This window comes from Anolis sagrei, chromosome 2 (assembly GCF_037176765.1).
Source record: "Anolis sagrei isolate rAnoSag1 chromosome 2, rAnoSag1.mat, whole genome shotgun sequence".
NCBI classification, from domain to species: domain Eukaryota; kingdom Metazoa; phylum Chordata; class Lepidosauria; order Squamata; family Dactyloidae; genus Anolis; species Anolis sagrei.
In genome coordinates, this window is record NC_090022.1 from 162,036,819 (window position 1) to 162,062,463 (window position 25,645).

Below are 25,645 nucleotides of genomic sequence, written 5' to 3' on the forward strand. Positions count from 1 at the left end.
GAGGCGCTTATGCAACTTCAGCGGAAGGGCTTTCGGAAGCAGCAGCAGCAGTAGCTCCAAGGCAAGCCCAGCTGGAAAGCCCGCTCTCGTCCCGGTGGGTGCAGTGAGTGCGGCCCCTGTTCCTGCCGCATTCCCAGGCAGAGTGTTGCCGGGGGAAGAGATCCAGGGCGTGCGGTGGGCTGTGCGAGATCCACTTCCGGTTTCTGGTTGTTTTCCTTCTGCTTGGAGTGAGCCGGCCCCAAACTTTGCCTGAGACAAGCCTCGTGGCCTGCTCCTCAAGCTCCCCTGTGTTGAATTGGTTGAGACTCTCATCGTTGAAAAACCGTAGTAAAATGTGCTACAGGATGTCCTGCAAAAACCTTTTCCCATGTTTTTATGATAGATCCAATTGGGAAATGCCATTTATAACCCAAGAACAAAAAACCATGTTACTTAGGGCCCTTCCACACAGTCTTATATCCCAGAATATCAAGGCAAAAAATCCCACAATATCTGCTTTGAGCTGGATATCAGATAATGTGGGATTTTCTGCCGTGATATTCTGGGATATAGGGCTGTGTGGAAGGGCCCTAAGTGTTAATCTGTTTTGAACTGGATTATATGACTCTACTCTCCACATAATCCAGTTCAAAGCAGATCACCTGGGATCTGAAACTGGATTATACGGTAGCGTAGATTCAGTCTACAACTCGCATGGAGCCATGACCATGAAAGTGTTGACAAGTTGCCTTAATTCTACAGTGTGTTGTTAACGCTTTCTGATTGATTTGCCTCTTCCAGACCCACAGGGATTGTCCCAATGGCGCTGAGATTACCTGCCAGGAGGCTCCTGCAGTTAAGCCGCTGTGTATTGGGCCCCTGTGAGATCCGAACCCAGGGGACGAGCGCCGCAGCACAAAAGGGTGAGTAGGCCTGTTGAAATTAATGAGGTAGCCAACAGAGCCCCTGTTTTGGGAGAGATGGTGTTAGGTCCTGCATTTTGCCAAGAGATTGTATTTGGGAGACATACAAGATGTTGTCCAGTCTCTTGCTTGGCTTCACCTTGTGCACAAATAAGATATTAGCGCCCTTTTCCTGCCTAAGGTTTTGCTCCAAAGGTGAACTGGCAAGACAAGGAAGCTGTGGTGGGGGACCCATGGTCATATTATGAAGACAGTATCATTTGCATTGGTTGTGTAGCATAGGGAGTTAATGAAATGGTGTCCCATGCCACTGGTTTACTGAATCAGGAGAATGTAGAAACCTGCTTTATACCACATTAGGCATTTTCCAGGTTGGGCTATTTGGAGAATAAGTACACTAGTTGACAGCAGCTCATAGAGTTGGAAGAGACCTCATGGGCCATCCAGTCCAACCCCCTGCCAAGAAACCGGAAAATTGCATTCAAAGCACCCCTGAGATGGCCATCCAGCCTCTGTTTAAAAGCCTCCAAAGAAGGAGCCTCCACCACACTCCAGGGCAGAGAGTTCCACTGCTGAACGGCCCTCAGAGTCAGGAAGTTCTTCTTAATGTTCTGGTGAAATCTCCTTTCTTGTAGTTTGAAACCATTGTTCCATGTCCTAGTCTCCAGGGAAGCAGAAAACAAGCTTGCTCCCTCCTCTCTATGACTTCCTCTCACATATTTATATTTATAGGCTATTGTGTGTCCTCTCAGCCTTCTCTTCTTCAGCTCTTTAAGCCGCTCTATGTTTTTGTGCATTTGCCAGCTCTGAACTTACATGGGAATGGTATAGACCGGGGTCCTCAAACTTTTTAAGCAGAGGGCTGGTTCACGGGCCTCAGACCGTTCGACTAGAGTTTGAAAAAGCGAATTCTGATGCACACTGTACATATTTGTAGTGCAAAAAACCACATGAAAGAACAATACAATATTTAGAACGAGAAACAATGTTAGCCAACATAAACTAAGTGTGGGCTGATGAGATAGTAAAGTTAATTAGAATAGTTGTTGTTGTTGTGTGCCTTCAAGTTGTTTCAGATTTAGGACAACCCTAAGCTTAAAGTTTAAGGTGAGGACCAAGTAAAAGACATTGGGGGATGGGTGCATCTGGCCTGTGGGCCTTAGTTTGAGATTTCTGGGATAGATGGAGAAGAGGTGATTGAACAGGAAAGTGGCATAATGTTTTCTACTTGTGTTGCAGAAAAAGAAGCATCGCCCTCAAGGAAGGAAGCGAAAGGTAGGTTGGCTTCTCTTGCTTATGGAATATGACCTTTGATTTGTTGAGCTTTGTGTTTGGGCTCGCAGCCATCACGCTACTTGCAGGGAGCTCTGTTTTCACAGACCTGTTTCTTTATAAAAGATTTGAGGTGCTGGATCCTCCCTGCTTGCATTGCAGCATCTGCATACTAATTTCACTGTCCCATTTGTGTATGTATATAACACCCAAATCATCTCAGCAATGTTATATCAAAAATAATATTAGAATATACTGTATTTAGTTGAGGTGCCATTGAACATGCACCTCAATTTTCAAAACCCTGGAACCAAAAAAAAGTATTTACTGCCGAACGTAATGCGCAAAATGTGCACTCTTTGTAGTTTGGCCATTATAGTGGCTGCCTGCTTAGAACTCCTTCTTTCAAAATAAAAGTGTTAAGTCACCAAATTTTCCAGCAATGGATTGCATCAATGCTGTAGAATAAATTCACTTTATTTTATTATTTTATTTTATTTATCTATCTTTTATTTTATTTTATTTTATTTTATTATTTTATTTATTTATTTATTGCCCTTGGTTCAATGTTATTATTTTTGTTAATTTTATTATTTTATTTTACTTTATTGCCCTTGGTTCAATGCTATGGAGTCCTGGGGACTGTAGTTTGACAAGGCCTTGAGCCTTCTCTGCCAAAGAATGCTGAAGCCTTACCAAACTACACATCCCAGGATTTCATAGCATTGAACCATGGCCATTAAATTAGAGATGATGTCCTGCAAAGAGGAGCTCCAGGTGCTCCTGAAGATTCTCCCCTTTTGCTTTGGTTCAGCACTAAACATTCAAGCCATTGGGCTAGCTCTCCTATTTTAAAGATATTCCTAATATGATTCCACTCTCCATATAATTCCCAACTGGCTATTACTTTTCAGTATGGTGAGAGATGATTTCTATATAATGGGAAGGCATACTTTGCCAGTTAGTCCAGACTTGTGGTGGTGCATCTCCCTACCTGCAGGTTAGATTTAACAGCAACAACAACAACTTTATTTTTATATCCTGCCACCGTCTCCTTGAAGGGACTCATGGCAGCTTACAAGTGTCACCAAGCCCAACACAACAAAGTTTAAGGCAGTTGGAGAGTGTGCAGATTTTTGTGTGTGTGTGTCAGGAGTGACTTGAGAAACTGCAAGTCGCTTCTGGTGTGAGAGAATTGGCTGTCTGCAAGAACGTTGCCCAGGAGACACCAGGATGTTCTGACGTTTTGCCATCATGTGGGAGGCTTCTCTCATGTCCCCGCATTAGGAGCTGGAGCTGACAGAGGGAGCTCATCCGTGCTCTCCTCAGATTTGACCTTGTGACCTGTTGGTCTTCAGTCCTGCCGGCACAGGGGTTTAACCCACTGTGCCACCGGGGACTCCTAGTGTGTAGTTAAACATTGCTGTATCATAATGTTTATTTGTTGTGAATTTGAAGGGAGTTGGAAATAGGCGAAATATTGAAAACAGTATGATGAAGTGCCCTGCACAGTGGTTAGACATAATAATAATAATAATAATAATAATAATAATAATAATAATATAGGAGGCGTTCAATTAGAGGCCAGCGGCAATAGGAAAAGGAAATTTGGATTCTCCCAGCTTGGCTTGGTTTTATTTTACGTTAATGTATTAATTTATTGTTACATTTCAGTGATGATGATGTACAATGTTTTAAAATGATTGTATTGTGAATTGCAGTTTTTATGGTATTTATACTGTTAGCATCCTCTGATGCTCATGTGAGGCTGCGCTGAGTCCCCCTTGCGGGGAGAAGGGCAGGATATAGATATAATAATAATAATAATAATAATAATAATAATACTTTATTTATACCCCGCCACCATCTCCCCAAGGGGACTCGGGGCGGCTTACATGAGGCCAAGCCCAATAACACATCAGTAAAACAACAAAGCAGCAAGCAAATAAAACAGTACAATTAATATAACTCACATATAAGCAGTAACACACAAAAATGTAAAACCTTATGGCCGGGCCAGATGTAATAGATTAAAACACTGGGCACAAACAGAGGTAGGATGTATCTCAGCAGGAGGGTTTTAAAGGATAATATAGGTTGGTCAACCCAACGGGTAGTTAAAGTGCTTCTGAGGATGCTCTGGACCAAATTCATCATGCCAGTTCTGTCGTTCTTTCAGTCCCCAGAGCCCAGTTTGACTGGCAAGATGCCTTACAGCTGGAGAGTCTCCTTACGCAGGAGGAAATAATGATTCGGGATTCATTTCGTACCTATTGCCAAGGAAAGCTGATGCCCAGGATCCTTATGGCCAATCGAAATGAAGGTACCAGTTTTTCTAACTATTCTGTCTTGTGCCCTGTGTATGGTGATAAGTGTTGGCCAGTCCCTGAGTGATGCGTTCTTTCCTCTGTGGTATAATTATTTGGTCTGATTCTATGAGCATTGGAACAAATATGTAATTTTTCCCTCTGCCTATTGGATCAATAATAATAATAATAATAATAATAATAACTACTGTATCGGTATACCCTCGCCTCCATCTCTCGGGACGGCTTACAGAGGGACACGCCTAACAAAACTGATTAAAATAAGCCTCGAAAAACAAGCAATATCAAACATTAATAAACATAAAATCAGACAAAATTATAAAATGATTAAAAGCTATCATAGAATCATAGAATCAAAGAATTGGAAGAGACCTCATGGGCCATCCAGTCCAACCCCCTGCCAAGAAGCAGGAATGTTGCATTCAAATCACCCCTGACAGATGGCCATTCAGCCTCTGTTTAAAAGCTTCCAAAGAAGGAGCCTCCACCACACTCTGGGGCAGAGAGTTCCACTGCTGAACGGCTCTCACAGTCAGGAAGTTCTTCCTCATGTTCAGATGGAATCTCCTTTCTTGTAGTTTGAAGCCATTGTTTCGCGTCCTAGTCTCCAGGGAAGCAGAAAACAAGCTTGCTCCCTCCTCCCTGTGGCTTCCTCTCACATATTTATACATGGCTATCATTTCTCCTCTCAACCTTCAGGCTAAACATGCCCAGCTCCTTAAGCCGCTCCTCATAGGGAGCGGCTTAAGGCTTATGGCTGAGCAAATAAAGTGCTGGGTTCGGTTCATAATTACTAAGTGCAGTGAGTCCTAAGAAGAGCCAGGGAAAGTGCGACTATCGGGAGGCTGGGCTAAGAGGCAAATATCCTTAGGCTATTAAAGTGTTATAAATGCCAGAAAGGGACCGTATTAAAGTGCAGGAGATGGATAGGTTGGGAAATTCTGTGGTGAACTGCCCAATCAAAGGCACACCAGAACAGCCAAGTTTTTAATGGAGAGAGTTCGGGTCTGTCTGATCTCCCTGTGGAGGGAGTTCCAGAGCCGAGGAGCCACCACAGAGAAGACCCTTTCCCTTGTCCCCACCAACTGAGCTTGTGAGGGCGGTGGAAGCGAGAGAAGAGCCTCCCCGTATGATCTTAAAGTACATGCTGGTTCATAGGGGATGCGATCACGAAGATAATATATAATAATAATAATAACTTTATTTATATACCGCTCTATCTCCCCGAGGGGACTCCCAGGTGAAAAACACAGAACATACAAAGTAAAAACAACATAACCATAAGATTAACAAAACAAAATATGCATAAAAATTGTCGTCATAACACACATATATAAGATAGACCGGTCCCAAACTGTTTAGGAATCTGACCATCTGAGTTCATCCTGAAGGACCCTAGAAGTTGAATGTTTATTCAGTTTTGCACAATTTGTATTAATTGATTGCTGTTTTGGAGTCTGCTCATCAAAAGCAAAGGATCTGTCTGTGCTGACAGTTAAGGAAGAAAGTTGCCTTCTATTTCCACTACCAAACTAAATTAATAGTTATTTCACAGTTTTGTGGTGTGCCTTCTAGTTGTTTCTGGCTTATGATGACCCATGTTTGTTCAAACTACAGCCTGGCCCCCCAACAGTCTGAGGGACCATGACACTATACACTATAAGCTTAAAAAGTTTGAGGACCCCTGCTTCATAGACATGAGACTGACCCCACTTATGGGATCACTGGCTGTCCTTCAAGTGTTGGCAAAAAAAATTGGGAAGCCAAGATGACTAAATTGAGCCTATTGCATTTTGGCCATATAATGAGAAGATATGACGCACTGGAAAAGACGATAATAAGGTAGAAGGCAGTAGGAGAAAAGGAAGAAAGCTTTTCCTTCTTTGGAGGCTCCTTCTTTGGAAGCTTTTAAAGAGAGGCTGGATGGCCATCTGTCAGGGGTGATTTGAATGCAGTATTCCTGCTTCTTGGCAGGGGGTTGGACTGGATGGCCCATGAGTTATCTACCAACTCTATGATTCTAGGGAATCCATGACCTGAGTCTGCAAGATCTGATGGGGTGACTTAGGCTCCTTCTACACTGCCATATAAAATCCAGGTTATCTGCTTTGAACTGGATTATCTGGCAGTGCAGACTCATATAATCAATTCAAAGCAGATCATCCAGATTATCTGATTTGATAATCTGGTTTATATGGCAGTGTAGAAGAGGCCTTAGAGGTCCCTCATTTATCGGGCTGTCATACGTCAAAGCCCATTTGAATACAATTAAATTAAAAATAACAACAAAAACTGCATGTTGCTATGGAACAGAAGGGAAGCTTAAACACATAAATCACGTCATGTTTTGTCTATGATGTTATTAACATGATTGCACTTCCTTTTTTCTCTGTATTGTAGTCTTTCATCGGGAAATTGTGTCAGAAATGGGGGAACTGGGTGTCCTAGGCCCTACCATCAAAGGTAACAGAGTATTTATTTGTTATTGCCATAGTAGTGAGTTTGCTTGTTGTTGTTTATTCGTTCACTCACTTCCGACTCTTCGTGACCTCATGGACCAGCCCACATCAGAGCTTCCTGTCGGCCGTCACCACCCCCAGCTCCTTCAAGGTCATTCCAGTCACTTCAAGGATGCCATCCATCCATCTTGCCCTTGGTCGGCCCCTCTTCCTTTTTCCTTCCATTTTCCCCAGCATTATTGTCTTCTCTGAGCTTTCCTGTCTTCTCATGATGTGGCCAAAGTACTTCATCTTTGTCTCTAGTATCCTTCCCTCCAATGAGCAGTCGGGCTTTATTTCCTGGAGGATGGACTGGTTGGATCTTCTCGCAGTCCAAGGCACTCTCAGAACTTTCCTCCAACACCACAGTTCAAAAGCATCTATCTTCCTTTGCTCAGTCTTCGCTATGGTCCAGCTCTCACATCCGTAGCTTACTGCGGGCAATACCATTGCTTTAACTATGTGGATCTTGGTTGCCAGTGTGATGTCTCTACTCTTCACTATTTTATCGACAGTGAGTTTACTGATTCATTAATTGGAAATGCATGGAACAAGATGAGCACTTTGCTCTTTACAAGATGATTGATTTACTTGAAGGGATTTGCAGTTATGGAATTATGGAGCAGAGCTATTTCATATATACTAGCCACCCACTGCCATGCCTTGCTGTGGCCTAGTCTGGTGATCTGGAAAATAAAGTGTTGGTTTCTAATATATGTAATGTCTTTATGCTTGTGGTAAACATTATTTCTTGTTGTTTCTTTGTCAATGTTGATGTAGAGATTGTCTGGTTTGCCTGCTCTGGAACATGTAACATATCATTGTCCTTCTTTAGGGGTCTCTTTCAAATCTATGATACTATATCTGTCATATACATATGTGTATGTGTGTGTGAATCATTTCTGTCTGTCTGTCTATCTATCTGTCTGTACCTCTGGCTGGATGGCTCTTTGTCAGGAGGGCTTTGATTATGTTTTCTTGCCCTGTTGAAGGAAGTTGGACTGGATGGCCTTAAGGCAGCATTTCCCAACCTGGGGGTCGGGGCCCTGGGGGTGTGCAAGGGGGTGTCAGAAGGATTGCCAAAGACCATCAGAAAACACAATATTTTCTGTTGGTAATGGGAGTTCTATGTGCTAAGTTTGGTTTGATTCCATCGCTGATGAAGTTCAGAGTGCTCTTTGATTGTGGATGAACTATAAATCCCAGTTACTACAACACCCAAATGACAACATCAATTTTTTTGGAGTGATGGTCACTCCTTGGGTTAGTAGGTGTATTGTAGCCAAATTTGGCAGCAATTTGTCCAGCGGATTTTGAGTTATGATGTCACTCAAAACCAACAGAGCATTTATATATATATTGTATACTAGCTGTGCCATGCCACGCGTTGCTGTGGCCTATAGTAAAACTTATCAAAGTTGAGGTAGATATCTGGACTATTATGAAAGAGAGGTACCTACCTCTTCCTTCCCCCTTTTCCTCCCCCTTTCTCTCCTTTCTTCCTTCTCTACCTCTTTCTTTCTTTCCTTCTTTCACTACTTGGTTTCATCCTTCTCTCTTTCCTTCATTCCCTCCCCCTTTCTTCCTTTGCCTTTCTTCCCTCCCTGTTTGCTTCCTTCTTTTTCTTTTTATTTCCTTTTATTTCACCACCATCATAACAATAACAATAATGCAATGCATTGCCTCCGGGACCTGACACCTCTCCCATTCCCCCTAAAAGGGTCTAATAGGAATAATAGCATAATAATAATAATAATAATAATAATAATAATAATAATAGAAATAACAACCTTTACCCGCCACGCGTTGCTATGGCCAACCTTCCCTCTTTCTCTCCTTCTTTCCCTCCTTCCTTCCTTCCCTCCCATCTTTCCTTCTCCTTTTCCTTCTCTATCTCTTTCCTTTCTTCCCCCTTTTTCTTTCTCTTCTGGTCTCTTTTCTTCCTTCTCTCTTTCCTTCTTTCCTTTCCTCCCTCTTTCTCTACATCTTCCCCCTTCCTTCACTCCCTCTTTCCTTCCTTTATTCCCTTTTCCCTTTCCTTCTCTCCTTCCTTCCTTCCCCCTTTTTCTTTCCCTCCCTCTGTCTCTCATTTCTTCCTTCTCTACCTCTTTCCTTCCTTCCCCCTTTTTCTTTCTCTTCTGCTGTCTCTCTTTTCTTTCCTTCCATCTTTCCTTTTCTTTCCTTTTCTTCTTCCTTCTTTCTCTAACTTTCCTTCCTTCCCCCTTTTCTTTATCTCCCTTTCTCTTTCTTCCTTCTTTCCTTCCTTCCTGTCTTTCCTGGATTTTGACAGGGCGGGAAGGGGCGGGGTGGGGTTTGGAGGTGGCGTGAAGTAAAAGGAGGTAAGATTGGGGCAGGGGAGTGATGCAGTGTGGGGTTGTGTGTGTGTGTGCGGCGGGGGGAGTGATGGAGCGTGGGGTTGTGTGTGTGTGTGCGGCGGGGGGAGTGATGGAGCGTGGGGTTGTGTGTGTGCGTGCGGCGGGGGTGTGTGTGCGGGAAGCGGCGCGGCAGGGCTTGGAGTGGGCATGGCTTCTGCAGAGGGAACATTGGCCGGAAGACTGTGTGCGCGCGCCAGGGAACTTGCAGCTGGGCACCAATGCGCAAGCTCAGTTGTTTTGCCGTTTTGTGTGTTGTTGTGTTGTTTTTCATTTTGAGTAGATATGTTTGTACCTTATGGGTTGTGTTACGGGCATGGGAATTTTGGTTAAGTTTCATTGGGGGTTTGTGAGTTTTGTTGTTTTGCCGTTTTGTGAGTGTGTTGTTGTGTTGTTTTTCATTTTGAGTAGATATGTTTGTACCTTGTGGGTTGTGTTATGGGCATGGCAATTTTGGTTAAGTTTCGTTGGGTTTTTTGAGTTTTGTTGTTTTGCCGTTTTGTGAGTGTGTTGTTGTGTTGTTTTTCATTTTGAGTAGATATGTTTGTACCTTGTGGGTTGTGTTATGGGCATGGCAATTTTGGTTAAGTTTCGTTGGGGTTTTTTGAGTTTTGTTGTTTTGCCGTTTTGTGAGTGTGTTGTTGTGTTGTTTTCCATTTTGAGTAGATATGTTTGTACCTTGTGGGTTGTGTTATGGGCATGGCAATTTTGGTTAAGTTTCGTTGGGGTTTTTTGAGTTTTGTTGTTTTGCCGTTTTGTGAGTGTGTTGTTGTGTTGTTTTTCATTTTGAGTAGATATGTTTGTACCTTGTGGGTTGTGTTATGGGCATGGCAGTTTTGGTACAGTTTCGTTGGGGGGTTGTGGAGTTTTGCTGTCCGGTTGAACCAACCTAACAGATTTATATATATAGATACTCTAGTATAAGCCTAGTTTTTCAGCCCTTTTTTTAGGCTGAAAAAGTCCCCCTCGGCTTATACTCGAGTCAAGGTTATTTATTATTTTTTTTGTTATTATTATTATTATATTTATTATTTTACTCTATTCATTATTACTATATTTATCATTTTACTTTATTATTATTACATTATTTTACTTTATTGTTGTTATTATTATTACATTTATTGTTTTACTCTATTATTGTTATTATTGCATTTATTATTTTACTCTATTATTGGAAGCAGGTGAGAATAATGGTTTAATCAGAGTTTGACAGTCTTATATTACAATTCTATGTAAATATTCAAAAACATTTAATCTACTGATGCCTCAATTAATGTAATTGTATTGGTATCTATGTTTATTTTGAAAGTGATCAGTAGCTGCTACATTTCCCACCTTCGGCTTATACTCGAGTCAATACGTTTTCCCAGTATTTTTATGGTAAAATTAGGTGTTTCGGCTTATATTCGGGTCGGCTTATATTCGAGTATAATACGGTATATAGATTTAGAGCACTATACTTTCCCCCCCTAAAGCTGGCTGTCGATATAACAATTGCTTTACATTGTTTGCATGGCTGCATAGTTCATGTACAGATTTTTAAAGTGCATTAAAATATATGTTAATTGCTTTATAATTTGGGGCATTAAGCCTCGAAATCAATTTATAAGCAGTCCTCTTCCCTTTTGTCACTACTTTTCAGTGGGTACTTGTAGCCCAGAGGAACTCATGCCTCATTTTTTGCTTCAATTTCTCTTAGGTTATGGTTGTGCAGGAACCACTTACGTGGCTTATGGACTCCTGGCAAGAGAGACTGAGAGGGTGGACAGCAGTTACCGCTCAGTTATGAGCGTCCAGTCATCTTTGGTCATGCATCCTATATATGCCTATGGGACAGAGGAGCAAAAGCAGAAATATTTGCCACGCCTGGGTGAGTGAATAGGTTTAGGGTATTTAATGTGTGTCTTTTATCACGTGGAACTAAGTCATATCAGATCCAGGAATAGATTCATTTTACTGCTATGTATTTTTCCTTTAAAATAAAATGTCTTACATTCTATCTATATTCTCATTTTTTGCCTATCCTGAAATTCAAGAGTCCTCAAACTTTTTAATTCAAGGGCTAGTTCATTGTCTCTGAGACTGTTGGGGGGCTGGGCTATAGTTTGAAAAGAACATGAATAAATCCCTTTGCACAATGCACTTATCTTATTTGTAATGCAAAAAAAATCAATGAAAGAACAATACAATATTTAAAATGAAGAAAACTTTTAACCAACATAATAATAATAATAATAATAATAATAATAATAATAATACTTGGGGCGGCTTACATGAGGTCAAGCCCAACAACACATCAGTAAAAACAAAACAGCAAGCAAATAAAACAGTATGATTAATATAACTTACATATAAACAATAACACATAGAATTTAAAACCTTAAAACTTGCTTATATTTCAGTGGGAAGTGTGGGCCTGCTCTTGGCTGGTGAGAGAGTCAAGTTAATTGGGACTCTTCTTGTTGTGTGCCTTCAAGGGCATTTCAGAAGTAACGTGACCCTAATTCTAAGATTTCGGGCGGGAGCCGGGGAAAGGACCTTGGAGGGCTGCATCCAGTCTGTGGGCCTTAGTTTGGGAACCTCTGCTCTATACTGGGATTTCTGTTAGTCATTCCTGGGATTTGATAACTGCTTGGAAGTAGGGAGAATATGGAACTCTGTGGGCAAAACGTTATGATTTCCTGGATTTTAGTTGGGGTTCCCAAATAGCCACCTGTTCTTTGAGTTGATCCAGATTGCTTCATTTTGTCAGCATGTACCCTCAAACCATATAGTGTGTAATGGAGAAAATAAAAATTGATTTTTTTTTGTCATGCCAGGAGCGACTTGAGAAACTGCAAGTTGCTTCTGGTGTGAGAGAATTGGCTGTCTGCAAGGACGTTGCCCAGGGGATGCCCAGATGATTTTGATGTTTTTATCATCCTTGTGGGAGGCTTCTCTCATGTCCCCGCATGAGGAGCTGGAGCTGATAGAGGGAGTTCATCCGCCTCTCCCCGGATTCGAACCTGCGACCTGTTGGTCTTCAGTCCTGCCGGCACAGGGGTTTAACCCACTGCGCCACCGGGGGCTCCTAAGATTGAAATGATACAATATAGTTCTTATTTGCGATTTGCACATTTTGCAGTTTTGAGTATTTGCTGGACATTCTCTCACTAACAGTTCTGAAAACAAGTGAAACAATCCCTTTCTTGAATTTCCTATATCTCTCTTAGTTTAAACCTACAGTGTCTGAACTCAAGGTGGATCTATACTGTAGAATTAATACAGTTGGACATCACTTTAATTTCCATGGCTCAGTCTTATAGGATCTTGGGATTTGTAATTTGGTGAGATACCAGCACTCTTTGGCAGATAGTACCCTGGATAATGACAGCACCCATGATTCCATGCCATTGAGCCATAGCACTTAAAGTGGTGTGAAAGTGCAGTAGTTCTATAGTTCAATTGCACCCTTATTTATTAGGCTTGGGCAATCCATGGTTCTAAATGGTTCTAAAGTACTTACAAAACTAAAGTTCTGGTGGTGAAAATTTCAGAACTCTAACAAAACTTTCAAAATGTAATTATTATTTCATTATTGGCGATTTTTATGACAGAACCAATTAGGAACTGCCATTTATAATGAAATTTTGAGAGTTTTGTTAGAGTTTTGAAATTTTCATCACCAGAACTTTAGTTTTGTAAGTACTTTAGAACCATTTAGAACAAAGGATTGCCCAAGCCTATTATTTATTGTTTCTCCCAATATCTTTTGGGAGAATTTTTTGGTTTCTTGTCCTTTCCAAACACGCTTTATTGCTTATTCTCATGTTATTTTCCACTTCTTGTACTATAGTTTGGTAGTTTTTATACCTTTCTTTCCAATTAGCTCCGGTGTCTTTCTGCCTTGATCTCCCCCCGCCCCCTTTCCAGGATAATTTTCTGATCATTTGGAAATGTTAAACTCTTTCCCTAATAAAATAATTACTTCCCAGTTCTGAATCAGTAAATGAAACACTATAAAAAAACCCCCAGAAGGCAGAAATGCTGCCTTTAAGATAAAATCTGCGGGGCTTCTGGTCAGTTAAAGCTATCATAAAAGTATTTCAGTGACATGATGAGGATTGATTGCACAGAGGGAGAAAGGTTGTTTTGGTGCAGCAGTAGCTCATAGCCTGTATTCTTTCTCCCTATAGCTAAGGGAGAGTTGCTGGGCTGTTTTGGGCTTACAGAGCCTAACCATGGGAGTGATCCTGGCGGTATGGAGACCCGAGCCAAGTACAACCCTTCCAGAAAGACCTACACACTCAACGGCACTAAGACCTGGTGAGATCTGCAGAACCCTCTTGGTGCCCAAGAATAAGGGCAGGGGCACATACTAGATTGCATACAACAGCACGACACTGGTGCTTATGGCATGGGAAAAGACAGATTTGAGGGGATATTACTTTTGGTAGCACTAAATGTCTCCCTACTAAGGTTCTTTTATGAACGGTCTTAGTATCAGTCCTGGGTTAGCTCAGCTGTCCATCAAAAGTACTTCACATATGAGGGTTGAATGAAAAGTAATGCCTCCACCTTCGTAACGCCTCAACAGATGACGGTACTGGTATGCGGCAGGTACTGGCTTGTTCAGTAGATTCTCCTCTACAGTTCCATTTTGGCTGGGAGCCTTAGCATTGAATGGTTGTGTTGTTAAAGTGGGAAGTATGGAACCCTGCACAGACAGTCGGTCAATGCGACTTAAGCAACGTGCAGTCATTGAAATCTTGACAGCAGAAGGTGTCACCCCAAAGGAGATTCATCAGAGAATGCAAGCTGTTTATGGGGATTGTGTTGATGTGAGTACTGTGCGTCATTGGGCAAGTAAGTTTAAGATGTTGAGGTGGGAACATCTATCTTGCATGACAAACAAAGAGTTGGATGTCCTGTGACAGCAACCCCTGAGTTTCACAAGCAAAAGGTTGACAGATTGAATCAGAACGATCGTCGTATTACTCAGAGAGAAATTTCAAGCATAATTGGCATTTCACAAGAACGTGTGGGTCACATTATTGCTTTGCTTGGCTATCGGAAGATCTGTGCATGATGGGTACCTAGGATGATGATGCCTGAAATGAAAGTGCACAGACTTGAAATTTACCAGGAACTCCTCTCACGTTATGAGAATGAAGGTGACTCCTTTCTCCATTGAATTGTGACAGAAGACGAAACGTGGTTACACCATTACGACAAAGCGTTGGTCTATGGAATGTCGACACAAAGACTCGCCCCAGAAAAAGAAATTCAAGACACAGCCCTCAGCTGGAGAAATCATGACAACAGTGTTCTGGATGCAGAAGGTGTTATCCATGTTGATTTTCTTGAACATAGAACAACAATAAATTCAGAGCATTACAACACTGCGAACTTTGTAATGATGCTAACAAGGATCCAAAAGGAAAAGGGAAATGTCCTGCAGCATGACAATGCCAGACTTCACATGCCACCACAGCAGAACTTCAGAGACTTGATCTTGCCACCATATGGCATCTTCCATACAGTCCAGATTTAGCACCATCTGACTTCCATCTGTTCCCAATAATGAAAGAAGATCTGTGGGAACATCATTATGCTTCTGATGAAGACGTTGAGAGAACTGTTGAGTGTCAACTTCTTCCGTGGTGGCCTCAGAAAACTTGTTCATTGTTGGCAGAAATGTATCCAATTATCTGGTGATTATGTGGAAAAGTGAATAGTGGTAGTTAAAGAGCACATTCTAAGGATTATTTCTGTTTGATTTATTGAAATATTCCCTTCTAAACCCAAGTAACGAAGGTGGAGGCATTACTTTTCATTCAACCCTTATAAAATAATACCGACCAGCTCCTTTTGCACTCCCATGCTCATGTTTAGTAGTTGGACAGCGTCTTGACCATTTTGAGCGTGTCAAACATCTGACTTCTCCTTATTGTTCTATCAGGATCACTAATTCGCCAATGGCTGATCTGTGTGTGGTGTGGGCTGTGTGTGAAGATGGCAAAGTGCGGGGTTTCCTTGTGGAGCGTGGAACCAAGGGTCTCTCCACTCCCAAGATTGAGGGCAAGTTTTCACTGCGAGCTTCTATCACTGGGATGATTGTTATGGAGGATGTGGAAATCCCTGAAGAAAATCTCCTGCCCAAAGTGTCTGGACTTGCTGTAAGTTCTGTATCAACTGCACGCAGTCAGAAGGTGGACACTGTCTGGTCACTAAGGGGCATCATCATGAAAGCAGGGTGGTGTTATCTGAATCTAAACTTTTCTCATGCCTAGCTCTATCATCTGCCTCTCAATCGGTTTGGAGGGATGAAACTTACAATTTAGTAGTAAATTATTTGATTGGTAGTTCTTTCAATACAGATTATCATGAGTAGCTCATATGTTTATTAAGTTAACAAGGAATTATTTTGAAATCACTGCTAGAACACAATGTGGTTGGAAAGGACAGGAAAACAAATTCAAATAAGAAGTATGGCTTCCTAAATTCTAAATCTTCATGGCCTATATTTGTTATGGCTTTTGTTGTTGTTCATTCGTTCAGTCGTTTCCGACTCTTCGTGACCTCATGGACCAGCCCACACCAGAGCTCCCTGCCGGCCGTCACCACCCCCAGCTCCTTCAAGGTCAATACCATCCATCCATCTTGCCCTTGGTCGGCCCCTCTTCCTTTTTCCTTCCATTTTCCCCAGCATCATTGTCTTCTCTAAGCTTTCCTGTCTTCTCATGACACGGTTACATTGTAAAATAAAAAGAAGGGCACATTACAGCCCCATATCAAGCCAAAATGAGAGCTGGGTAATAAATAAAAATTATTATTATAAGTATTTGAAGGCACACAACAGCAGTGCTGATTCTGTACTAAACCCACAAACTACCTTAGGTGCCTTTTGCACTGCCTTATATCCCAAGATTTGATCCGAGGTTATCTGCTCTGATCTGGATTATATGAGTCTCCACTGCCAGATAATCTGGGATAAGCAGATATTCTGGGATCAGATCCTGGAATATAGGGCTAGTGTAGAAGGGGTCCCAGATAGTCCAGTGCAGAAAATTTGAGCAAAGGTGGCCAATGAGAATAAAATTGGAAAAGTGAAGTTTATGTTTATTTGATCTCTAATAAAAATGACGAAAAGCCCACGCAACAATTCAGCTAGCAGAAAACTGTTACTTGGAAAATGCCTTGCTAGTATGAATGACAGTGTTTCTAGCAAAGCAGATAAAGACATATCTGAAACGGAATGATATAAAATAGCATTATACTCAAGGGTTGAAGATCTGTCAGATTGGGGTGCACTGTAGGGGAGACGAGGATAGTTGATGCATATATCTATGGCTTCCTGTATATTTGTATTTTATTTTAAGAGGACTAGATGTATGTCGTATGTTGTATGTTGTGTCTGCACTGTCTGTTTTCGATAAGGCAAACTGGCTAATCAATAAAAATTGCTGTTGGTTAAAGATCTGAAATAACTTGGGCAAACCTTTCCAAGAATTAGTAGGATTACTTTTATGCATTTTAGCAAAGGGACATGTTGTTGTAGATGTGACAAATTTAACACAGAAAAATTGTCAGGACTATAAACTTTGTCTACCTGGCCAAAGAACAGTATGCCTAGGGAAACACAGGTAGCCTCACCACAACCTGTAAAACTCATGTTGGCAGGCTTGTTATTTGGGATGTTATTTGTCCTGCTATAAAATGTGCTGGGGTCACTATTCAGCCACAAGTGTTCCTTTGTACTGGGAACTTTTCCTCTCTTTGGCTAATCTCAAAACTGTTGGATATGAGCTCTGATCAGGCTTCCTATATTGTTCCAGCTAAACAGGAATGGAAACTATTGGAATTAGACACACCTCAGTATGGGTGCTCTGTCTCTGCAAGTCATCCATAAATTCTTGCTTCTGCCTTGTTGTTAGAGATCTGTATAATTTATGGTAGCTGTTTGGTCACATATTTTAAAAATAGCTTTCTTCTCATGTGGGCAATACTCTAAGTCAGGGGTCCTCAAACTTTTTAAACAGAGGGCCAGGTCATAGTCCTTCAAACTGTTGGAGGACCGGATTATAATTTGAAAAAGACATGAATGAATTCCTATACACATTGCACATATCTTATTTGTAGTGCAAAAAAATTAAAAACAATACAATAATTAAAACAAAGAACAATCTTAACAAATATAAATTTATTAGTATTTCAATGGGAAGTGTGGGCCTGCTTTTGGCTGATGAGATAGGGTTGTTGTTGTGTGTGCTTTTGAGTCATTATAGACTTAGGTTGATCCTGAGCGAGGGCCGGGTAAATGACTCTGGAGGGCCACATCCGGCCCCCGGGCCTTAGTTTGAGGACCCCTGTTCTAAGTGATACCGCTTGAAATTGTACTTTCAGAGCTCCAATTTTGTAGAACAACGGGGGTGTCCCAGACAATTTTAGTTGAATTCTCAGTACTTTCCTTTCCCTCCAGGGTCCCTTTGGCTGTCTGAACAATGCTCGCTATGGCATCGCATGGGGAGCCCTGGGAGCTGCTGAATTCTGTATGCAGACGGCCCGGCAGTACACCCTGGACAGGTAAGGTCTCAGACAGGATGGGATGAGAGTGGATTTGGAGGTGAATACACAACAAAAAAGAAACATGTATATGCTGCTGCTGCTGCTATTGTTGTTGTTGTTGTTGTTGTTGTTGTATGCCTTTAAGTCATTTCTGACCCATGGTGAACCTAAGTGGAACTTAGGCCATAAGGCTGTTATATTTAAGTATATTTTAATTAAATTGAGTCAATGTTTTAATTGTATGCAACTATTGGTTTTATTATGTATTTTATTATGTACACATGGAGGTATCGAATTGTGCTGACTGGAAGCCTCCCCGAGTCCTGTCCCCCCCCCCCCCCCCCGGGTTGAGAAGAGTGGGGTAAAAATCTATATAAATAAAAATGTAATGTTCGTTTGTGGGATTAATATAACTCAAAACACTGGACGAATTGACACCAAATTTGGACATAAGACACCTGTCGAGCCAACGAGTGACCATCACTCATAAAAACATTGCAAAAAACACAACAGAAGGGACTTAAAAAGCCAAAAAATAAAAAAATACATTACAACGCATGCACAAAACCACACACACACATATATACACACACATGCAAACACACATATATACAAATATATACACACACATATACACATATATATACACATAAAACACATATACACAGACTGGGCCACAGCAACTTGTGGCGGAGGATGGCTAGTATTTGAAATAATAGTAAATAAATAAACAAACCTAACTTATCACACTTTTTGTGAGGCAAGATTTGTTAAAAGAGGAGCTACCTTTGCTTCTCTCTGAAGTTGAGGATTTCAACTTTGGCTGCCCAAGGCGTAGTCTAATTCTCAAAAGTACTACACTGGCTCTCTTCTACTTCTTGAGATGTCGTCCTTTTACTTGTATTGTCATGGTGATTTTGACTTCAGCCTTGTCACTTAAGCCACTATGGCTATTCCTGTCTTGCAGGTAGATCAAAAAAGTTCTTGAAGACAGGTGCTTTGGTTTAAAGCATCTATCAGTCAAGCCTCAGTGTTCATGACTGAATAATGATTTGAAATGGGGTCTTCCAACAGACAGGCTTGAATGGCATGCTAGACATTTTTATTTGAGGATATGAAGAGCAGTAATCTGGTATGAAAATTTACCCTCCTTGGAATAGACACACTGGCTGAAATCTTGTATGGCCCAGTATAGCATTGCAGTTCCACAAAAAGAATATACCAAAACTGGCCATTTGCTATGCTCCAAGCTTATTGAGTTACTGTAGCTCCACCCTCCTTTATGGGGAGCCATGGGTAGGGGTATTGAAGAAGTGTCTGTAGGTGTCCTTGTAACTAGTGGAAAATGATTACACAAATTTGTTCCAATAGAAGGTCTCAAAAATGATGTAATTATTTCACATTTGGGTATGATGACCCAGTGAGATGCTTTTCTGATCCTCTCCACACATGCTCTCCATCAGCTATGGAATGGCCTTGGTGGGGGATGCAGCAGATATATAAACCCATTGTCCTAATTCCAACAGACCTCACTACCTCTGAGGATGCTTGCCATAGATGCAGGTGAAATGTCAGGAGAAATGCCTCTAGAACACGGCCCTATAGCCCGAAAAACCCCACAAGAACCTAGATTCCAGTTTCTCAGTATACTCCCTCTTTCTCTTGTAACTGTACTGTTGAATCTCATAACCAATGAAGATAGCTAGCAAGGTCCACCACCTCTCATGTATTGAGTTTTGATATCTCTCTTCCTTATATTGCTTTCTTGATCAGAGGTAGGGGATACATCACCCTCCAGATGTTGCTGAACCCCACATCAGTCCTAGCCTACCAAGTCAGTGGTATGGAATTGTGGGAATAGTAGCCCATCAACATTTGGAGGGCCAGCCATTCCCTATTCATGCAACCTCACAATGACTATGAAAGGCATTACTCTGGGATTGTGGCACAGCTGGCTGAGTGTCAGCTGCATTAAGATCACTCTGACCAAAAGGTCATGAGTGCGAAGCCAGCCCAGGTTAGAGTGGGTTTCCAACCAATTGTGTGTAGCCTTTTGTCGACCTTTGCAACCCGAAAGACAGTTGCATCTGTCAAGTAGGAAAATAAGGTACCACCTTAAAGTGTGAGGAGGCTAAATTAACTGATTTATGAGGCCATAAAGAAGACTCCAGCAAAGCATTCCAGTGGGGAAGCATGTGGGGAATGCGGAAGTGCTTCATCAGCGTTGCAGATGGACGATGAAAGCGACAGCTCCCCGGTGGCCAGAAATGTTAAATAGCCTCTGTGTATGTCTGTATATGTTTGTATGTCAAAAATTGGCATTGAATGTTTGCCATATATGTGTACACTGTAATCCTCCCTGAGTCCCCTGCGGGGTGAGAAGGGCAGAATACAAAAGCTGTAAATAAATAAATAATACTCCAGTTATAATTCGGGGATAAGATGATGATGTATGTAATGTTGTATGTAATTTGTTTGTATGTTGTTGGCATTGAATTGTTTTTTACTTTGTATATTTTGTGATGTTACCTGGGAACCGCTCTGAGTCCCCTCGGGGAGATGGAGCGGTATATAAATAAAATTTTATTTTATTTTATTATTATCGAATTGCTGCTGTTGTAAGCCACTCTGAGTCCCCCTTTGAGGGTTGAGAAGGATGGGGTAGAAAGGTTGGACATAAATAATTAAATAATAAATAATGAAGTGGACTCAGAGGAGCTGCACAATATCATTCAGTTGGCTGCGCTTTCCCATCATTTTAGCTGTATACTGGCATATCTCACCAACCAATAGTATCTTCTAGGATGCAATTTAAAGTCCCACTGGCAAGAAACCAGCTAATCCAAAAGAAGTTGGCTGACATGCTCACTGAGATCACCATTGGATTACAGGCTTGTCTACAACTGGGCCGCTTGAAAGACGAAGACAAGTAAGTATGTGTCTGTACATGAGGATAATTGCACATCAGTGTCGCTTCAATAGTGAGAGTCCATTGGGCTTGAACTGCAATGAAGGCAAATGACTTTTCACTTCCCAAACATCAGTGAAAGCCTCAGTCTAGGACTGAAAATTATGTGAGGGCAGGAAATCAAGTTTAGCAATCTGAGGGAGAAGGAGCTAAGAGCAAATTTCAAATTACTTTGAAAATCCAATGTTGGTGTACAAACACAACTGGGAGAGAACGGTCTTAGAAGTTTTTCTTTGGTGTACTAGTTTCTTAACTGCACATTGCATATTTTTAATCTTCATCACAAATCTTCAACCTTTGAAATGCTACCAATGAGTCCCTTACTCATCTTATTGCGTTGACTCTTTACTGCAACAGCTATTGGCCCATTATTCCCCATGAACACTTCATTCCCAAAGCTAATAACAAGGTTGGGGCCAGATTTTTTGTGTGTAACCTGCAGCAGGCAATCAAAGGATTGGTGCTCAAATCATAGTGTTATGGCTCAGTTTGACTACCTCCCTGGCTATCTGCTTTGTTTTGTTTTGAATGCTTAGATAGGATAACTAATGTATTTTGCACCCTATAACATTGGCCTGTCTCTCCTTGCGTTTAGATATAAACAAAAAAGTCCTCTGTTTTGTGTTCCCAGAGCAACCCCCGAAATGATCTCCATGTTGAAACGGAATTCCTGTGGGAAAGCGCTGGAGATTGCCCGGCAAGCACGTGATATGCTGGGAGGCAATGGAATTGCAGACGAGTACCATGTTATCAGGCATGTCATGAACCTGGAGGCTGTCAACACCTATGAAGGTAAGATGGTGTCTCAGTTGCTCCTGGGAAATGCAAGTCTCATTTTTGGGTAACTTCGAGTGAGGATCCTGGAAGGAAATAGTATGAGGTGGGCGTGAAAGAAAATGCTACAGATTTATAACCCAAACTCATCCATTTACTCTTCTGGATATATGCTTTGAAGTACTAAAATACTCATTCTTTGTTCAGTGCATCAGAAGATACTTAGTCCATACTTCAGCATCATCTGATCCATATGCATTGTAGATCTAAAGCAGGGCGGCGCAACATGTGGCTTTCCAGGTGTTTGGGCCTCCAACTTCCAGAACCTCTAGCTAGTCTGTCCAATGGTCGGGAATCCTGGGAGCTGAAGTCCCAAAACATCTGGAGGCCACAGGTTGTTGGCTATGTGATCATTCTAACATTATTCCGTGGCTGGGAGCTTCTACTGGAGACTTTTGGATATGATAACATCTGGCTTGTGGAGTGCAGCCCTCCCCCAAACCCCAATTTGATTAAATTATTTAGCCAAAATAGTCTAAATGATTCAAAACATACACCATAATGGACTTGTTTCGACATTTCCCAAACTCTTCCAAAATCCCATGTTGTTGTTCATTCGTTCAGTCATTTCTGACTCTTCGTGACTTCATGGACCAGTCCACGCCAGAGTTCCCTGTCAGTTGTCACCACCCCCAGCTCCTTCAAGGTCAATCCAGTCACTTCAAGGATACCATCCATCCATCTTGCCCTTAGTCAGCCCCTCTTCCTTTTTCCTTCCATTTTCCTCAACATCATTGTCTTCTCTAAGCTTTCCTTTCTTCTCATGATGTGGCCAAAGTACTTCATCTTGGCCTCTACTATTCTTTCCTCCAATGAGTAGTCAGGCTTTATTTCCTGAAGTATGGATCCCATACCCTCTAAAAAAAATCCCATACCCTCCCTCTAAAAACAAATCCAATCCAAAATGCCCAAAAATTGGCTGGAACCAAAACTGGAAGTGATATTGGTGTATGATGTAAGCCACACCGAGTCCCCCTGGGGGAGATGGAGCGGGGTATAAATAAAGTTTATTATTATTATTATTATTATTATTATTATTATTATTATTACTATTATGTATGGGAGGAGGGACATGACCCTTTACCATTACCACTGGGGTAATATATTCAGCAGACCACACAGTAGGAGTCAATGACAAAGCTCTTCTGTCATTGACTCTTCTTTGTGTTTGTTATCCTATTTGGAGATGGATATTGCCAGTGTGGGAAGGAGACATATTGTGGATTTCTGTTTCCATGATCTCTTATACTCGTAACACCATGGAAAAGAAACAGCAACTGTCTCCAAATCTCAGAATAGGATTGAGGATTGAGAACATAGACAGGCACAAATGTTCGCATGCGGCTTTCTCTTAGCATGCTAATGTCTAGGCCTTGAATGGCATTTGGTGGCAAAATGCTATTGAAATACTTAATTAGTAGTTATCTGGGTTTGGTCCAGAACCATTAATGACATTAACGGGAGGCCTGACAATGATACAGTGCAGGGGTGGGTCTCCATTGCAGCCTTAGTGTCTTCTCCATTTTTGTTCCCCTTTATGATGGTTACATTCAGTTTTGTAAAAAAAAAATGTTGTTTGGGTGAAAGTGAGATGGGACAGTGGGGAAAATAGCATTTGAATGGGCAATGATAACCCTAAGAGGTCTTTGTAGATATGAGTCTTAATTTTTGACCATTTTGATTCCAGTTGATGAGGACAGGGACTTCTGAACTGACAGTTTGCCACCAGATTTTCCATACATGACTAGGGCTATAAGACGACCCCCCAACTTTAAGACATAAAATAGGGAGTTGGGGATATACTTGCCATTTAAGATGACTCCGCTGCTCAGGCCGCTCCCTTTCTTCCTGCCCCCACTCCGCCGCCATGGTGTCTCTGCCTCCCAGCCCCGCCAAGCCTCGCAAGAAGCACCTCTTCTCCCGCGAGACAAAGTTGTCTCACGGGTGAAGAGGTGCTTCTCACGAGGCCTGGCCAGGAAGAAGGAGAGTGGCCTGACCAGCGCAGGAGGCCCTTCTGCTCAGGCCGCTCTCCTTCTTCCTGGCCAGGCCTCGCGAGAAGAACCTCTTCTCTAGCAAGACGACATTGTCTCGCGAGGAAGAGACACTTCTCGCGAGGCCTGGCCAGGAAGAAGGAGAGCGGCCTGACCAGTGCAGGAGGCCCTTCTGCTCAGGCCGCTCTCCTTCTTCCTGGCCAGGCCTCGCGAGAAGAACCTCTTCTCTATCGAGACATTGTCTCACGGGAGAAGAGGTACTTCTCACGAGGCCTGGCTGGGAAGAAGGAGAGCGGCCTGAGCAGCGCGGGAAGCAGCCCAGGGGCTCGGGTGCCAACAAGGGAGAGGCCTGGGCCTGAGCAAGGAAGGCAGCCAGGAGGAGAGGAAGGACGGGGAGCCTGCCCGGAAGGCCGCCATGAGCCAAGGCAGCAGAGGAGGCAGTGGAGTAATTTTTGTAATTTCATTATTATTTTAATTTTATACCCGGCGTACTAGATGACCCCCAAATTTTATAAGGTTTTACATGCCTAAAAGTCATCTAATACCCTGGAATATATGGTAATTGGTATCTGGTACATTATTTTAGTTATACTTGCATTATTATTATTTAGCATTAACAAAAATAATACCTGATTTATCAATTTATGTGTGTATCTCATTGTGTACCTGTTGAGTGGGTGATTTCAGATGTATTTAGCTATGTTTTAAATAAATAAAAGATGTCAAACTCTGACCATCTCTCCGTTGTCTTTTGCCCTCAGGAACCCACGACATCCATGCGCTCATCTTAGGCAGAGCTATCACTGGGCTTCAGGCTTTCACTGTTGGCAACTGAACACGTTTCTCCGGGATTCAGCTTTGGTGCTCCAGTGTAGGAAGATCAGTGGAAATGGTTTGACATGTCACTGTTGATTTATAAGTGGAGCGTGACTGCTCTTGATCAGGCTCTGATCAAATTCACCTCAGCTTACTTGTTCGTAATTAATTTGAAACAATACCAAAATGAGATGTTTCCATATGAAATGGAGAAAAGGAAAAAAAAACTTTCTGAATGCTGCAATATGTGAAAAGAGCACACTGTTATGGCTGTGGACTGTCCTTGTCTTGGGTGGCAGGCAAGATGGGGTTGGGGAGGCAGGGATGGTAAGCAAAGCAAACAATGGTGTAGGGCAATGCAAAGCTCAGAAATTGCCAAATAGGCTATGGGGCAGTCTGGTAGAATATATAATTGATTACACTTACGGAAAAGTCTTGTTATTACAAGATGCAACCAGAATAAGAGCCTTGGCTTTTGTTGGATTCTTACCTGTGTACATAATTACCATTTGTTCGTTGTTTTACAATTAAAATTAAATGAGATTACAATTCCAGGGCTCAACTACTGGTTGAATTGTTTCACTGGGGACCTACAACACATTAAAATGTTGTGGTTGGAAACCAGAATGTACTGTCCATTCTGCCTTCAGCCTTCCAATGCAGCCTTGAGCAATCTACTGCACTTTAGTGTCCTTTCTGCCCCTGTTTGTTAAAAAAAACGACTGTGCAACTTATTTGAACCTTTTGGAAAAATGTTTGAGGGGTTACTGTCCTATCTAAGCTTTTTTGAATGTACTGTATGTTTTTTTTTGTTTCTGAAAGAATAAACAGAACATAACAAATTTTCCACAGCTGATAGTTATTTATGTGACGAGGTAAAGGCCAAACCTAGCAACATGATTGGTTCAGAATACGATCCGATCATACTATGATCAGAAGAGGAAATACTGTAACTTACATACCAAAGGTTTTGTTCTAGAAAAACCATTTCCATTACATTTATGATCTCTTTGTCTTTTTCCTTCACTCTCGACAGATCCTATAATTATTGCTGAAGAGTAGTAGTTTAAAGGTGTTCTCAAATTAATTCACAAGGCATGAGGAAATGCATACTTTCC

At 41.8% G+C, this 25,645-nt stretch overlaps 1 protein-coding gene across 3 annotated transcripts; it reads left to right on the forward strand.

Moving 5' to 3' along the window:
• Positions 1-25,372, forward strand: GCDH (glutaryl-CoA dehydrogenase). Of its 3 annotated transcripts, none has more exons than XM_067464012.1 (12): positions 1-61; positions 781-902; positions 2,142-2,177; positions 4,354-4,497; positions 6,902-6,964; positions 11,071-11,241; positions 13,547-13,676; positions 15,313-15,529; positions 17,833-17,936; positions 20,722-20,847; positions 21,518-21,678; positions 24,473-25,372. In XM_067464012.1, exons 2-12 carry the CDS (start codon positions 800-802, stop codon positions 24,544-24,546), a joined length of 1,329 nt encoding a protein of 442 aa, XP_067320113.1. In that variant the 5' UTR covers positions 1-61; positions 781-799; the 3' UTR covers positions 24,547-25,372. The 3 variants fall into 3 exon arrangements, with proteins under 3 accessions (XP_067320113.1, XP_067320112.1, XP_067320114.1); XM_067464011.1 differs by having other exon boundaries at positions 11-94; XM_067464013.1 differs by lacking the exon at positions 1-61 and adding an exon at positions 153-174.
• The last annotated feature ends 273 nt before the right edge of the window (positions 25,373-25,645 follow it).

Excerpts from the sequence above, each read along its gene's own strand:
- GCDH (XM_067464012.1), top strand. The coding sequence starts at position 800 with ATGGCGCTGAGATTACCTGCCAGGAGGCTCCTGCAGTTAAGCCGCTGT. Across the intron at positions 13,677-15,312 it reads CTCAACGGCACTAAGACCTG|GATCACTAATTCGCCAATGG; the intron begins GTGAGATCTGCA and ends TTGTTCTATCAG. Across the intron at positions 15,530-17,832 it reads CCAAAGTGTCTGGACTTGCT|GGTCCCTTTGGCTGTCTGAA; the intron begins GTAAGTTCTGTA and ends CTTTCCCTCCAG.